Source organism: Labeo rohita, chromosome 8 (genome assembly GCF_022985175.1).
Source record: "Labeo rohita strain BAU-BD-2019 chromosome 8, IGBB_LRoh.1.0, whole genome shotgun sequence".
In the NCBI taxonomy this organism is placed as follows: Eukaryota; Metazoa; Chordata; class Actinopteri; order Cypriniformes; family Cyprinidae; genus Labeo; species Labeo rohita.
The window spans coordinates 34,254,465-34,272,099 of record NC_066876.1 but is presented as its reverse complement, the minus strand read 5'-3'; the positions used below and the strand labels follow the sequence as shown (position 1 = coordinate 34,272,099).

Below are 17,635 nucleotides of genomic sequence, written 5' to 3'. Positions count from 1 at the left end.
TATGTCTGTGGACAGCTTAACGAATGCCTCCGGTCTCTGCGTGAATGCTGATGGATGTGTTTGTTTACACATTCCTAATGAGTTATGCACATTATTGTTTGTTTGCTATTTTGCCCGTCTGTGCCTAGTAATTCTCTGTCTGGTTCTGTGCCTGTGCCCACAATGGGCCGCCCCGGGCCCGGCCCCTCTAGTGTGTTTACTGAGCCGTGCTGATGGCCATTGTCAGCGCTACACATAGACGGCCATGCTGCTGAACCAGCAAACACACACATACACACATTTCTTGGATATGCAACATGACAGATAGATCGCTGGTTGGTTGGTTGGTTAGTTAGTTGGTTAGTTAGTTAGTTAGTTAGTTTATTAGTTTTCAAACAGATAGACAAATAGACAGGCAGACAGAAAATTAATTAGTTGATAGATTTTTAATTGGTATTTTAAAAGAATTTTAATTGGTTGGTTAGTTAGATTATACACAACCATATAAATGATTGGTTGGTTACTTAGTTTATACACAGATAGGTAGAAAGACAGATAGATGGACAGACAGACAGAACATTAGTTAGTTGGTTAGTTAGTTTATACACAATCAGACAGAGCGATAGAATTTTAATTGGTTGGTTAGTTAGATTTTACACAACCATATAGATAGAATGTTGGTTGGTTAGTTTGTGGACAGACAGACAGACAGACAGAACAGTTATTTGAATAGAATAGAATAGAACAGAACAGAATAGAATGTTGGTTAGTTTGACTTGACTAGTTTGTGCACAGATAGATCGATAGATAGATCGATACACAGATACACAGATACACACAGTTAGATAGCTAGATGGTTAGGTAGTTAGTTAATTTATACATAACCAGATAGAGTGATAGAATATTAGTTAGTTGGATAGTTAGTTAGATTATACACAACATTATAGATAAATAGAAAGTTAGTTAGTTAGTTGGTTGGTTAGTTTGTTAGTCTATACACAGCCAGATAGATAGATAGAACGTTAGAACATTAGTTGGTTGGTTAGTTTATATAGAACTAGATAGATAGAATGTTGTGGTTGGTTGGTTAGTTAGATTATACACAACCATATAGATAGATAGAATGATCATTAGTTGGTTAGTTTGTTAGTTTATACACAGCCAGATAGATAGATAGAATGTTAGTTAGTTGTTTGGTTAGCAACTAACTAGTTATACATGGATGGATGGACATATAGAACATTAGTTAGTTGGTTAGTTAATTAGTTTATACAAAACCAGACAAAGCAATAGAATTGGTTGGTTTGTTAGTTTATACACAGTCAGATAGAAAGATAGAATGATAGTACGTTGTTTGGTTAGTTTATAGATGGATGGACGGATGGATGAATAGATAGATGGATAGATGCATGGATAGTTAGCTGCGTAGATAGCTGGATAGATAGATACAGTTAGTTAGTATGTACACAAACACAGCTCTCCGTGCATATCTTATCCAGTACATGCTTGTCTTTGACTGGGTAGCATTTTATGGCACAATCAGATCAGTCCGTCTTGAGGACTCTCGTGTTTGAGCTAGACAACATGGCGACACAGCTGCCCTCTCTCACAGAGTCTCTCCTATTTGTGGAAACAGAATCCAAACATTCTCTGCCAATCTGAACTCTCAAGGCTGCTGCGGGCCGTAGCCTCTCATTCCTGCATACAGAAGTGAATGGAATGACTTATGCCCTGTACACCGCTGCTCTGAGTCCTGAAGCTTTTCACACAGAACGTGTTCAAGGCGGGGCACAACTAGGATCTTTCCACTGAAATTAAATATAGACATTGTGTATTAAGGATGCCCATGTGTGCGTTTGTTTACTATTATTCTGATTTAGTAGATGTGTCCAAAGCTTTCACATGTATTGCATGTGTATCATATGGAATATATATGGTCTATAGCTGGTGTCTGTGTGAGTGGCAGTAGTGGTCTTGATTTACTATAACCCAGTGCCCTTAAAGTCTTACGTAAAGCCGGGGTACTGTATCGGTTACATCAGAAATAGCAGAAGTGATCTCAGAGCAGGAAGTCCTGGCAAACTCTCCCCGTGCCATTACAAATGTTTTGCCACTCTGAAGCCCAGCCAAAAATGGCATTGGTTAAAGAAATGCTTTGACCACTCTTTCCCCAGTTTAGCTTAGATAATCGCTCATTTAATCAAAGGTTTAGTCTTGGACAATGTTTTATCCGTATAACGGTTTGGCTTTTGGCCCCTGGGAGTGATGAAACTGGAAAGGGAGTTTGTACATTTTTAACTTGTGATGTCAGATGTTTGGCCTTTGATAAAGAGGCTTTCACATGCTTCTATTGTTGCTGCCTGAACATAAATTGTGTTATGTGGTGTGAATAATGAAAACATGTCTGGGTCACATCAGAAGAAGAAATAAAAAGTAATAATGTACATAGTATGTAATGTGTTTTGTTTCTTATCCATATTCTGTTTGACAGGAGGAGGAGGGGCAGCAGAGTCTGGAGTGCATCCAGGCCAATCAGATCTTCCCTCGCAAGCCCCCTGTCCTGGACGATGATGATCTTCAGGTAAGCAGGGATAAAGATCCCTTTTAAGCTCTGTTTTGAAAAACTTATGAGCTGTTTACCTACGCATCATAAATGTGTAGCCTGTCACAAAGAGTAGGTAGCACAATGATCTGGTTTTGGTTAAAATCTAAGGCTGCTTCACTTACAATGCATTGCAACAAGCACAATGAAAATTTTCATTCAAGATGATGTAATAGTGTGACATGACTGACTAATAGCAGAGTTGCTGCCTATGAAGAGCATTTCAAAACAGGTAATTATGAGGTACGGTTTCTGTTTTGCTAAATGCTATGCAGTAGAAAGTGAGGCAACTTTAGGTTTTAAAACAGCCTTTGTTTTCGTTTTTTCCATTTGGTATGCAACTTTATAAATATCACTAAATAAATGCACTGATCCAATACTAAGTTAATTGTTGGCAGTGTTGGGGAAAGTTACTTTTAAAAGTAATGCATAACAATATTGAGTTACTCCTTAAAAAAAAACTAATTATGTTACTTAGTTACTATTTGTGGAGAATAATGCATTACTTTACTTTTGTGTTACTTTTTAAATCTGGGCATAGCTTGCTTTTTGTTTTTAATATAAAAAGTTCTATTTTTGGCAAATGTAAAAGCCTTTTCACACCAAAAGCCTCAGGCTTTGAGAAAAGTAAATTTATGTCTGTACAGTAGACAACAAAAGGAAAAAAAAGTCAACTCTTCAGCAATAAAGAAAAAAAGGAAAACAAATGTTAGATTATCCTGAGTAATTTTTGCTTAATAGTTGCTTATTAGTCATTGAAGGTCAGCAGCAAAGACACTGGTTAATAAAATGGGATTAAATGCATAAAGGATATTTGTATTATTTAACATATTTAATTATTGCAGGTTTGCGTCATATTCTTTGAATTGACGAAATTGAATTGAATTTCACTGTTTTTATTCATTTTGAGGAATACTAAATTTTTTGTTGTGAGTGAGATGAATTAATGCATGTTCACATTTATTCTAGAGCTAACATCTTGCTCTCGATTTCTCTTAATATGAGGACAGGAGAGCTTTTAATCAGTAAATGGGGGGAAAGTAACTGGCGTTACTTATTTGAAAAAAGTAACTCAGATATTTTCTTGTCAATTAAAAAGTAATGTTACTTGTTACTTGGAAAAAGTAATAATATTACGTAACTCGTGTTACCCCAACACTGTTTGATGGATATACATTTGTAACATGATGATCCGTTGTAGGTGCCCTTTCCAGAGCTGCATGGAGAGTATACAAAGTATGTGGGCAGGGCGGAGGATGCCATCATCGCCATGTCCAGCTACCGCCTGCACATCAAGTTCAAGGAGTCATTAGTTAATGTGAGTGTCTGATTTTCAACACTTCAATTACACTTTTTATTAACAAAGCTACTCGAAGTAGGCATTTTTGAATTGAGTTCAGTTTGTAGTTAAGGATACAAGTATTTAAAAACAAACGTTTAGCCAAAGTTTGCTAAACACAAATGTATGAACTCTTTGTCCTTTATAGAATATACTAAAATGTACTTGGCAGCGATAATAAAACAAGCATTGGTTAACAGTTTATACGACTAAACAGTTGAAGTGGAATAAACAGATCTCCTGCGTCAAAATCAAATCAAGTCAAGCTAAACCGAGCAGTGTTTGCATTTCAGGCCTTTTCTCAATTGTGCTTTATTTAATTCAGTTGGTTTACAGAAGTCCATCTGACTTCCACACTTAAATGTGGCCCATGTGTGATGATGGCTGTATTTTTCACACGGAACACTTCTCTTTTTCTTTAAACGCTTGTTTTCACCACAGAATAAAATAAGTAAAAGGCAATTGCAACTTTTTGTCTTACGATTCTTTGTCTTGCAGTTCTCCAAAAAATAAACTGTTTTTATTATTGTAATATGAAGATTAAATTTAACGTGAAAGACTGCTATTTTTTAAGAAGACCGAAAGAAGGAAAAACCAAAGTGAAGTATGGACTTACTTCACTCAGTCATTTGTTCACTTTATAACAGTAAATAAATATTGGTTCTGCATATCGGGCACATAATCATGCAAATAATTTGTATCGGTTATAAAAATAAATCAATATTGGTCAATCATTACTTATTTTCTTTCATGTTTTTTAGTCTCTTATGCTCATCAAGGCTGTATTTATTTGTTCAAAAATACAGAAATATTGTGAAATATTATTGCAATTTCTAATATTGATTTCCTATTTTAATATACTTTAAAATATTATTTATTTCTGTGATGCAGCACTGAATTTTCATCAGCCATTATTCCAGTCTTCAGTTTCACATGATCCTTCAGAAATCATTCTAATATGCTGATTTATCATCAGTGTTAAAACTTGTGCTGCTTAATATCTTTTTGGAATCTGTGATACTTTTTACTTTGATTCTTTCTTTGATTTTCTATTCAAAATAAAGATTTTTATATTTTTTCAAAGTCTTTACTATCACTTTTTATCCTTTTAACACATCCTTGCTGAATAAAAGTATTCATTTATTAAAAAAAAAAAAACAGAAAGACAAAATGTACTGACCCCAAACTTTTGAAAAGTAGTGTGTATTGTAACAGAAAATTTCTATTTTAAATAAGCACTGTTCTTTTTAACTTTTTATTTATCAAAGAATCATGAAAAAAGTATCGCAGGTCCCAAAAAATATTAAGCAGCACAGCTGTTTCCAACATCGATTGTAAATCAGCATATTAGAATGATTTCTGAAGGATGATGTGACACTGACGACTGGAGTAACGCCCCATTCACACGGCGCATCAGCGTTAACGCTTCACGGAGGGCGTGTCTGAAGCTTCACTGCACCGAATGGGATTGGCTAGCATCTGCACTAGTATATTTGCATAAGTCGAACTGATTGGCTGACGCCTGCGTTGGCGCTTGAAAAGTTGAACATTTTTTTTACTTCTGTTGTGAGCAATACCAGTGATGTGACGCAACGGACCCATAATTCAGTTCGGCAACGCTTGATGTCACTCCATTCAAAGTAAATGAGAAGCGTTAATGTTGACGCCCCGTGTGAATGGGGCGTTATGATGCTGAAAATTCAGCTTTGCTTCACAGGCATAAATTATGTTTTAAAGTATATTAAAATAGAAAACTGTTATTTTAAATTCCAAAAATATTTCACAAAATTACAGTTTTTTGCTGTATTTTTGATGAAATACATACAGCCTTTATGAGCCCAAACTTTTAAACGGCAGTGGTTTAAACTCAGAATGTTGAAATGTTAACTTGCAGTTATTTATTGGCAGATACAAAAAAAAAAACTGAATGGAAAAAAAGTCAGAATTCTGAGATAAAAGGTTGCAGTTACTTTTTATATTTTTTTGTCCTGTGGCGAAAAATAGTTTTGTGTATATATGACAGTGTGAATGGCAAAAATCACAATGAATTTGTTTAATTCTGTTAAAAGGGATAAAATGGATGCATATTATTTGCAAAGTGACTTCTTTATTTTTTCCTAGCTCAGAGTTTCTTGAGTCAAACTGGATTGTGGTCTGTTGTGCCATAGTGTATGTATGATGGATAGCCAGTCCAGTGGTTGCTGAAAGACTCTTTTATATGATGCATAACATGCTGCTAAATTTAGAGCCCACCAATGATGCAAAGGGTGTTTAGGGACAGCAAGCCACAGTTACATCAGGCGCTCTGACACGGGCCAGTGGCTGCTGTCATCCTGTGTGTGTGTGTGTGTGTGTGTGTGTGTGTGTATCGAACAGGTCTGTCTTTATTAGCTTTTCACTTTCACTGTTTCTTCCCGAGCCTGTTGCCATGGTTGCGGTGGCTCTTTGATTGGGACCGTCCACCCCCGTGCTATCAACATGGCACTGTAATAGGGTTCTGGTTACTAATAATCAGCTCTACTATACCCCTGTACCCCTCATAGACCAGCAGTGACAATCTAAAAGGCATAAAATGCAGAATATTAACTGGCGTACTTTCAAAACTTTGTCAACAATCCATGTAAATTGTACTTACAGTAATGCACTTACAGTAGAAATCTATCCCTCAAATGCATGCTGCGTTTACTATTATAAGGAACAAAATGAATATATATATTATGCATGGTTTTGTAAGCTCACTAAACATTGTATAAATACACACAGTCTTTTAAGAGCACTAATTTAATGCTCAAGTTCTTGTTTGCATTTGCACTCTGCATGGAAAATATTATCATTTGCCACGTCACAATGATGTAGATTTTAAACCTGGAAGATGAAAATAACACAAAAACTCAAAAAGAACCAGTTCTCCCACAATTAAAAATAACATATGCCTACATCCACTATGCACTATGATTTGCAACACTAAACACCTCTCAGAAAATGAAGTTTAGTGTTTCATAACCCTTTTAAGTGCTTATATGAAAGATTAAGTGCGTAATTTATGTGCCGCTAATATAATTGCCATCATTTTCCCCAAAGACTCCACCCTGAACAGAAACCGATTTACATTAGAGTCCTGATCTCTGTCAGGGTTTATTTTGAAATCATGACTGGCTGATTGTACATTATCGCTTAATTGTTTTCCATTCTCTGTTTTTTTGCTCAGCTTTTATTGTAAGTGCAGTATAAACTGATAGACAAAAGAATTATCGAAATGACAGATACTGCTAAGCTTGAGTTGTTTAGCCCAAAATATTCTGTTCATGTATATGTGATCCGGCAGCTGGGTTTGTTTGTGGCTGGTGGGTGATCAGCTCAGTGCTGATTCATCAGCTGATATCTGTGACAGTCACTTATTCACCAGAGTAAATGAGTGTGACGCTCTCTGTGTGCCTGTGAAAGAGAAAGTGTTTTGTGCGTGAGAAAGAAGAGAGAGTGATGTGTGTGTGTGTGTGTGTTTGACACGGTGAGTGTGTGACTACAGGTCAGCTAGTGAGGCAACAAAGGTGTTGTAAGAGCAAGTGTGCCAGTGTAGGGCTGGAAATGGAGAGAAAAGAGGAAGGAGGTTGAGAGATTGTAAGTTGTGACTGTTAAAGTGTCTTTTTTTCAACACATTCTGAAAATTGCACAAATTGACAGCATAACAGAATGCAGAAGTCTTGACACGTTTTTTAAAAGCTCGTTTTGGCACGCTGTAGAGGTTATAGATGTGTAATAACAGGAAATTAGCTTAGAGCAGTTATTGTGAAGTCTGATAATAATTACCTTTAAATGTTTTGTTAAAGACAGTGAAACTGCAGGAATGTAATTTTTAATTTTTTTTCTTATCTTTTCTTTAATTCTTTAATTTCTTATCTTTTAATTCTTATCCTAGAATTAAAAAAAATATATCTTTACACAACTGTTTGAATAATAAAATTGGAAAATGGCCTTAAACAATTGCTAAACCAAATGTTGCAATTTCAAATACGTTTCTTTTGTGTAAATTCTGCTCCACATGCATTTGAAAACACTACACATGCGACCATCTGTTGTCAACAAAAGTAAAACTTTCCTGTGGTTTTCCTCCAAAATAAAACCTCTGTGGTTTAATGATTAAGGTTAATGATTAAAATATTAATGCAGCCATAAATGGGTTTAATGATTAAAAAAAATTAAGGCAGCCATAAATATTATTATTGTAATTTTACTGTTGTTCTGTCAGTTATTGATTTATTTATTAATTATTGTTGTTATTAATATTGCTTCATTTATATTTACTGTACAGTAATATCATTTTAATAATGAAATTTCTTTATTGGTTTTTTAGTTTTTATAATTAAATAATCCTGTTTTATAAAACATCCTGTTTTATAATAAAAAACAGATGTTAAATAATTATAATTATTTAAAAAGATACAATTTTCATATAACAATATATATTGTGTGTGTGTATGTGTATATATATATATATATATATATATATATATATATATATATATATATATAATATAGAAATGTGTCATTTTATGATAATTATTTATGATGTATATTATATAATTATAAATGTATTTATTATAATAGTTTTATTTATTATTTAATAATTCTTTTTAATTATTATTATTATTATTATTAGTTTAGTGTCATATTGAATAGGTTGCATAAAATAATTAATAAATTAATAATTATAAGTCATACTAAATAATGTCCTCAGACAACAGAAAACAGAGATAGGTGTTAAAAGATGATTATATACATTTGCCATTCAGAAGCTTGGGATCACTTTTCTGCTCATCAAGGCTGCATTTATTTGATTAAAAATACAGAAAAAACAGTAATGTTGTGAAATATTATTGCAATTCAAAATAGTGGTTTTTCTGTTTTAATATGCTTTAAAATGTAATTTATTCCCTTGATGCTAAATTTTTGTTGTTTAATATTTTTTGGAAACTGTAATACTTTTTTCAGGATTCTTTGATGAATAAAACATTAAAAATAACAGCATTTATTTAAAATAAAAGTATTTTGTAACAGTGTACACTACTGTTCAAAGTTTGGGGTCAGTAAATGTTTTCTTTTTTTCGTTGTTTAAAAGAAATTAATAGTTTTATTCAGCAAGGATATGTTAAATTGATAAGTGATAGTAAAGAAAGACTTGTATTGTTAGAAAAGATTTCTATTTTGAATAAATGCTGTTCTTTTTAATATTTTATTCGTCAAAGAAACTGTTTCCAACATTGATAATAAATCAGCATATTAGAATGATTTCTAAAGGATCATGTAACACTGAAGACTGGAGTAATGGATGCTGAAAATTTGCTTTGCTTTAAAAGAAATTAATTTTAGAGATGCAGCTTTCTGGAGAGAAAAATATTAAAGCTTCTATCTCTAATATTTATCAGTTAATATCTCAAAAATATGTTTTGCCATTCTCTGACCCTGCAGCAAGTGCCCCAGGAATGTTTGAGTGTGGTCAGATTAGTGTGGTGGAATTAAACCGCAGCCCAGGAATGTGTGTATCACAGACGAGCCAAAAGCCGCAGTGTACACGTCCACCTCGTGATTTTGTCTTCCCTCTCTTTTTCTGTGAACAGAATTGTTCGTGTGAGGTGTCAGTAAGTAAACACATCATGGTCTGTCTGTTTGCATGATGTTGCGAGCTGCAGGTTTGGGCGATTTGTAAGAGCCATTGTCAGATGTGACTTGCATGCCGTCAGTGTGTGATCACGCGCAGGTTCTCGGAGTTTAAAGGGGAACTGCGTTTTTTTTAACCGCACAGTTGCAGTGGTGTCCGTACACGTAAATACACACACACTTGATTGAAGCTGATCGGCATGCCAGACCGTTCAACACTTGAGCTGCAGAACAAAGAATGAGTTTGTCTGGAATAATCTGCAGACGCTAATCACTAACCGTGTTTGTAAACTCTAAGACCATGTCTAAACTTTCAGTGATTGAATCAGCAGGTTGATTTAAAGATTAGCATCAGTTGGGTTAATGCTGACTTCCGGTTTAGATGCTCTGTTTGGTGTGCTGAGACTCACAGTGCCAGTAGTGACAAATTATTTCTGTATGTCTAATCTGTGTCACTCTCTTTCTATCTCAGGTTCCCCTGCAGCTGATAGAAAGTGTAGAATGTCGGGACATGTTCCAAATGCACATCACCTGCAAAGACTGCAAGGTCATCAGGTGAGTCCGTCCGTCCGTCTCTCTGACCGTCTGTCTGTCGTATCGTTCTGTTGTTCATTCTATCTATCGTCCTGTTGTTCTATCTTTCTATCATTCTAACATTCTATCTATCGTTCTATCGTTCTGTCTGTTGATCGTTCTATTGTTTATCTGTTTTGTGTCTGTCATTCTATCTTTGTCTATCATTCTATGTATTGTTATATCATTCTATTCATCATTGTATCTGTCATTCTATCTGTCGTTCTGTCGTTCTATCATTCTATTAATTGATCATATGTTCTGTTGTTTGTTTTTATCTATCGTTCTATTTATCGTTCTATCATTCTGTTGTTTTTTTCTATCGTTCTCTATTGATCGTTCTATTGTTATGTTTTGTCTCTGTCGTTCTGTCATTCTGTCTGTTGTTCTGTCTATCATTATATCGTTCTATTCATCGTTCTGTCTGTCATTCTGTCTGTTGTTCTGTCATTCTGTCTATCGTTCTATCCATTGATCATTCATTCTATTGTTTATTTATTGTTTTGTCTCTGTTGTTCGTTCTATTCTTCATTCTGTCGTTTGTTTCATCTCTCTATCTGCCGTTCTATCTATCCATCGTTCTATCGTTAATTCTATCGTTCTATTGTTTGTTTTTTTGTCTCATCTATCTATCGTTCGTTTGCTCTATTGTTCTGTAGTTTATCTATTTTGTCTGTGTTTGTCTATCGTTCGTTTGTTCGTTCGTTTGTTTATCTGTTTTGTCTATCTATCTGTCTGTCTATCGTTCGTTCGTTCATCTGTTTTGTCTATCTGTCGTTCATTTGTTTATCTATTTCGTCTATATATCTGTCTGTCTGTCTGTCGTTCATTCATTCATTTATCTATTCTGTTAGTTTATCTATTTTGTCTGTGTCTGTCTGTCTGTCTATCGTTCGTTCATTTGTTCATCTATGTTGTCTATATATCTGTCTGCCTGTCTGTCGTTTGTTTGTTCGTTAGTTTATCTATTTTGTCTATGTATGTCTGTCTGTCTGTCTATTATTCATTCGTTGGTTTATCTACTCTGTCTGTCTGTCGTTCGTTCGTTCATTTATCTATTTTGTCTATATATCTGTTTCTATCTGTCTATCGTTCATTCATTTGTTCATTTATCTATTTTGTCTATCTGTATATCTGTCTGTCTATTGTTCGTTTGTTCATTTATCTATTCTGTGTCTGTCTGGCTGTCTGTTTATCGTTCATTTGTTTGTTCGGTTTCTATTTTGTTTATATGTCTGTCTGTCATTTATTCATTTATCTGTGTTGTCTATCTATCTGTATGTCTGTCTGTCTATTGTTTGTTTGTTCGTTCGTTTATCTATCCTATCTATCTATCTATCTATCTATCTATCTATCTATCTATGTCTATCTGTCTGTCTGTCTGTCTGTCTGTTTATCTGACGTTCTGTCTGTTATTCTATTGTTCTATCTACCGTTCTGTCTATCATACTGCTGATTTGTCTGTCTTTCTGTCTGTTGCTCCATTGTTCTATGTAATGCCGCATAATAATGGTTAAACTGTTCCTCACAATTGCTCACTATATATAATATAATCACTATTATTAATAACGATTTTTTTAAAATTATTTTTATCTTTTTAATTTTATCAGAATATTTGCACTTTCAAATAAGCATGAATCAAGAGAACATCACCTTGCATGGTTTGTTCGCAGAATTAGTTGCAGCAAACGGCCATGTGGGAAAAAAACCCCCCAGATTGGCTGTATTATACTTTCATGTGAATATTGCAGTGGAGATTGCTAAACTCCAAATTACATGTTTGCCAGTGTTTTCAGGTAATTATCATTTTTCTGTAAAGTAGAGAGAGTGCATGGGTATGGTTGGCAGGTTGGGAAGATTAAGGAAACTGGACAGAAAATGTATTCATGTAAGAGAGAAGATGTGAGTGATCATTTTGTACAGAAATCCAGGTCAATCCAAGTCTGTCTGTGTTTGATGTTCTCTTTCATTCTATCTCAGTGTCTCTCTGATGCAGTAGATCTGATCTGTGTTTTGACAGGTGTCAGTTTTCCACGTTTGAGCAGTGTCAGGAGTGGCAGAAGAGGCTAAACGTGGCGGTCCGTCCCCCGTCCCAGATAGAGGAGCTCTTTTCCTTCGCCTTCCACGCGTGGTGCGTGGAGAAGGAGCAGCATGGGGATCTGTGTAGGCCAGGTACTGTCTGGCCTTCTCAAACCTTATTTAAAGGCTTGAGGCTGAAATGAGATGAATCACAAATAGTTTAATCTTTCTATTTCCTGCTAGTCTTGCGTAGTCAGACAGCTTTACCACCTAATGAGTTTGCAAGATACTCTTGAATATCTGTACAAAGAACTTCACAAAATTTGTCTAATCTCTCTCCCATGCCTCTATCTTTCAGGTGATCATGTGATGTCACGTTTCCAAAACGAGGTGGAGCGGATGGGCTTCGACACTCAGAACGCCTGGAGAGTGTCTGAGATCAACAACAAGTACAAGTGAGTGTTTCTCTCACAAACACAAGCACTTTTAAATGGCTCTGGACACTCAGGATTAGATGACTTTAGACAGGCATCAGTCGTTCTGATCACAGTGCCCTCTGGTTGCCCCCTGGCACAGGTTGTGCTCCAGCTACCCTCAACTGCTGCTGGTGCCAGCCTGGATTACTGATAAGGAGCTGGAGAATGTGGCGGCCTTTCGCTCCTGGAAGAGGATTCCGGCCGTGGTTTACAGGTCAGTCAGCTAAATCTGTTCATAAAATGCATGGAGAATCCAAAACCTTGTGAGCTGCCTAAACAATAATAACATTAGATATAACATACAGTTCTAATATACACAACTGATAAGAAAAAACTAAGAAACATTATTTATGTTATTTCAATGAAAAAACGTAAAATGTAACGTGTAGAATTCTGGGAATTTACGGTTAATCACTGTAAATTATACATTCTTTTTCCACTTCAAAACACAGTATACTACAATGTCCAATACAGTTTTTCACCGTATATTGTAGGGGAACTTACTTTTAACCAGTTAGTAGGTTTTTACTGTAGCATTTTTACAGTATTTTTTTCCAGTGAAACTGTCTGTCTGACGTTCTATCTATCTATCTATCTATCTGTGTATAAACCAACTAACCAGCCAACTAAAGTTTTATCGTTCTATTTATCTGGTTGTGTATAAACTAACTAACCAGCTAACTAACATTCTAACCTATCTGTCTGTCTATCTGTCTGACGTTCTGTCTGTTATTCAATTGTTCTGTCTATTATTCTACTGTTCTGTCTATCAGTCTATCTGTGTATAACTAACCAACCAACATTTTATCTATCTGTATGATTGTGTATTTACCAACCATCTTCTTTGTGTTTTTGTCTTTTTTTTTTTTTTAAATAGTTTTAGTAATTTTTTTATGCATAAACTTAGTTTCAGTTACTTCAAGGAAACGTTTTCTAGTTAAAGTATTTCTATTTTATTTATATTTCTACATTTATCCTTTATTTAAGCTTTATTCCAAATAATGAAAACAATTTTACTTGCACAACAATAACAAGGCTACTTTGAACCTCAGATTAATCATCCAGACCTCTAACCTCTCTTTCCCAGGCACCAGAGCACAGGGGCAGTGATCGCTCGCTGTGGTCAGCCAGAGGTCAGCTGGTGGGGCTGGAGGAACGCAGACGATGAGCACCTGGTGCAGTCCATCGCCAGAGCCTGTGCCGTGGACAGCAGCTCCTGTAAAGGCGTTTCTAACGGGCTCCTTCTCTCGCGAGTACACTAACGGAGCTGACCTCTCAGATGTGGATTTCGGTGAGTACCATTTAGCCCTTACAGGGATAGTTTACCCAAAAATGAAAATTTGATGTTTATCTGCTTACCCCCAGGGCATCCATGATGTAGGTGACTTTGTTTCTACAGTAGAACACAAACGAAGATTTTTAACTCAAATCGTTGCAGTCTGTCAGTCATATAACGGCAGTCAATGGCTACCAAAACTTTGAGAGTTAAAAAAAAAAATATACACAAACAAAACCAAATTAAACCCTGCGACTTGTGACGACACACTGATGTCCTAAGACACAAAACGATTGGTTTGTGCGAGAAACTGAACAGTATTTATATCATTTTTTGCCTCTGATTCACCGCTATGGCCTACTGTCCTGAGCGCTTGCACAGCATCTGGCGCTATATGACTGACAGACTGCAGTGGTTTTAGTTAAAAATCTTTGTTTGTGTTCTACTAAAGAAACAAAGTCACCTACATCTTGGATGCCCTGGGGGTAAGCAGATAAACATCAAATTTTCATTACTATCCCTTTAAAAAGCAAGACTGAATACTGTTCTTATTTGAGGTCTCAATACTGGTTATTGTCACATTATATGACTTAATCTGTACATACATGTCTTTTTCTATAGACTCATCCATGACTAACAGCTCAGAGGTGGAGACACTGGCCATCCAACCTCGAAAGCTTTTGATCCTGGACGCCAGGTCATACGCCGCTGCCGTAGCCAACAGAGCCAAAGGAGGAGGGTGTGAATGCCCAGGTACTCTCTCACAGATGCTCTTTCAGCAATCACAATAAAACCAGATGCTCCCCTCATTAATGTCATATTGTTCTCCCTGGTAGAGTACTACCCTAACTGTGAGGTGGTGTTTATGGGTATGGCCAACATCCATTCCATCCGCAAGAGTTTCCAGTCTCTGCGCTTCCTCTGCACCCAGATGCCTGATCCAGCAAAGTAAGTCTTCTGGCAAACATCTGCTGCGGTTGCAGTGTGTCCCTTTGTTTATTGATGTCTTTCACAAATTTAGGGGCATAAAAATTTTTTTTTTTTTATACCTTAGTGCTTTTCAAATACAGTATATTGATTAGTCTCAAATCTAAGCCTGACTAAAATTTACTCTTATTACTGTATTATAGTGATTTTACGCATTAATATATAATGTGTTCAAGACAGATCTACACTGTAGATAAATAAAACAGATTATTGGAGTAGGTTTTACAAGAAAATACTATTTTCGTTTAATTCAGAGTGTTACTTGTCATTTCTTTGTAATTACAGCTAAAAATTTACTGGCAATTTCTGAGTGAAAATAGTTTCAAAGTAAACCCTACAATGGTATTTTTTTAGAGTTTATTAATATATGGGTTTATCATTATATGTGTTTCTTGTAACATCATAAGCCTGCAACTCAGCCAATTGCCTAAATAGCATTAGCTAATAATATAGCACTAACTAATTATGTAGTCAGTATCAGTGTTGTTATTGTTAACTATAATAATAAAAAATAGTTTTCAATAATTGGACTGAAAGCTGAAATTATGTACAAATATTAGATAAACTTAAATGTAAAACTAAAATTTGAATTTTTGCCGTGGAAACAAATTGAAAAAAGTGTAAGAGAGCTCAAATTACTAAAACTGAAATAAAGGTCAATATAAATAAATATTAAAACAAAAACTAAACCTTAAAACTGACAATATAAAAATATAAAAGGGGTAATTCAAATAATTAATAAATACTATAATAGTATATATGTAATACTAAAAATTACACTGGTCAACTACACTGTTACCATCTGGTCAACGCTACAGAGCAATATGCACCAGAACGGCCAGGCACAGAAACAGAAAAAGTTTCTTCCCACAGGCAATCTATCTTATGAACACCTGACAATAATTGTGAAGCGCAAAACTATTTATACACTTATACACTTTTTAATCTAACACACACACTTGGTTTACATTTCAAATTTGCACATAATACACCTCTACATACAAAAATGTCTGTTATGTACCTGTACATATAATTAGAATATAATAATAACAAATTTATATTATTGTTATTCCTATGACAGTAATAGCCATATATTGAAAAACAATTGCCCTATAAAATAAATGAAAGAATATTTGTATTTTTGCTTCACGCTACAGTAGGAAAATTACAGTATTTCTTTCCTAATTTCTACACTTGAAGGAGATATTTTGAATTTAGACTGCAGTAGCGTATCCATTTAAAACTGCGAACTGTCAGCAATTCATACTGCACTTTTAAGATTTCATTTTGACAGGAATAGCAGTGCCTTTATTTTGGCAGGAAACTCCAGCTCCTGTGAAAACAGGCTTACAAAAATGCCTCTCACTACAAATCTACTGAAATACTGTAATTTAGTGGCTGTTGCGTTTCCAAAGTGCGCTAAACTCACAGCATATGTAATACATGAGTTCACCGCATTCACAGTAATCTGAGCCGTTTTGAGGTGTGGGAAACACTAGATCACGAGGTGACATATTGTGCTTTCGGTTTTAGTTTGACAAATACTGCGCCAAATCATAATGGCCCAAAACACAACTTTAAAGACCTTTTATGTTAGAATAAGAAGTTTAAAGGAACACTCCATTTTCCAACTCCCCTAGAGTTAAACAGTTGAGTTTTACCGTTTTTGGTGGAGTTGGAAAATGAGCCTATTTTCAAAATAAAGTGGAGTGTTCCTTCAAATATATTTGAAAAACGGAAGATCTAGGCAGCTGTTCCTTTTTAGATGCCTCTTTATTAATAATATTGCTGCATCATAATCATAATCTAAGAGTGTCCTCATGTGTTTTATGTTTGACAGATTTTATATTTTTAACATTGATTTTCTTAACAGTCTGCAGAGTTTTTTTCATTATATTCATTATGGCCATGCCCCCCCCCCCGCACAAGTCCCGCCCTCGAATACTCGATTAATCGTTTTTGAAACCTATCGATGATCGAAATGAGAAATTTCCCAAAATGCCCATCCCTATGCTCTATACTGTAAAAGTGCATAACATAATAGTGCATTAATTACTTGTGCTTGTCTCAGACTCTCACAAGCACTCTGGTGCTTGAGTTCCCTCATGAGCTCAGCTTTTTTATTTTTCCGTCTATTGTTCGTTCCCTGCCATCTGCCTGTGATTTCCAGCGCTGGCTTGTATTTGCTTCCTTTTCCATCAGCGCTGTTTCCACTCATCTATTTGTTGTAAAGTCAACAAGAAGTCTTTCAAGTGACTCTCTTTCTTTTACTTTCGTTCTCTCTTTAGTCAGCATGATAAACTCTGGCCAAGAGCTGCGTTTCTAGGCAACAGAGTTGAATTGTTGTGAGGGAAGAAATCTAATTCTCTCCTTTGATTATTCTGATTGTAAATGTCTCGCTGCATGAGGTAGTCATATTCATACAAAGGCGATTTTTCCTTTTAAAGATGATTCTGATTGATGTCCCTTTCAGGAACTATAATTTAAATGTCTCCTCTGGTTACCTGCACTCTGTGTTTCCTTTGCTAATGTCAGTTTGTTTTGGCTGTATTTGACCATGTTGGAAAACTTTATAGTGAGTATTAACCACACTTGTCAAATTGCTTCCTTCAGTCTTTCTCACAGTTTTCCATTAAGATTTAAACTCAGTTTAATGTGCATAAAGCTTTTTTGTTTCACTTGCATTAAGTATAATTAAAAACAGGTTCGTCTGCATTTTTTTTCAGTAT

General features: G+C 35.2%; 1 protein-coding gene across 1 annotated transcript in view; it reads left to right on the top strand.

The window, feature by feature from the left end:
* mtmr3 (myotubularin related protein 3) overlaps positions 1 to 17,635 on the top strand; it is a 45,346-nt gene that overhangs the window by 6,935 nt on the left and 20,776 nt on the right. Inside the window, 10 exon segments of the mRNA XM_051117902.1 lie at positions 2,471 to 2,560; positions 3,783 to 3,899; positions 10,048 to 10,130; positions 12,169 to 12,320; positions 12,526 to 12,622; positions 12,744 to 12,857; positions 13,731 to 13,878; positions 13,880 to 13,934; positions 14,541 to 14,672; positions 14,756 to 14,867. Coding sequence (XP_050973859.1) covers positions 2,471 to 2,560; positions 3,783 to 3,899; positions 10,048 to 10,130; positions 12,169 to 12,320; positions 12,526 to 12,622; positions 12,744 to 12,857; positions 13,731 to 13,878; positions 13,880 to 13,934; positions 14,541 to 14,672; positions 14,756 to 14,867 — 1,100 coding nt within the window.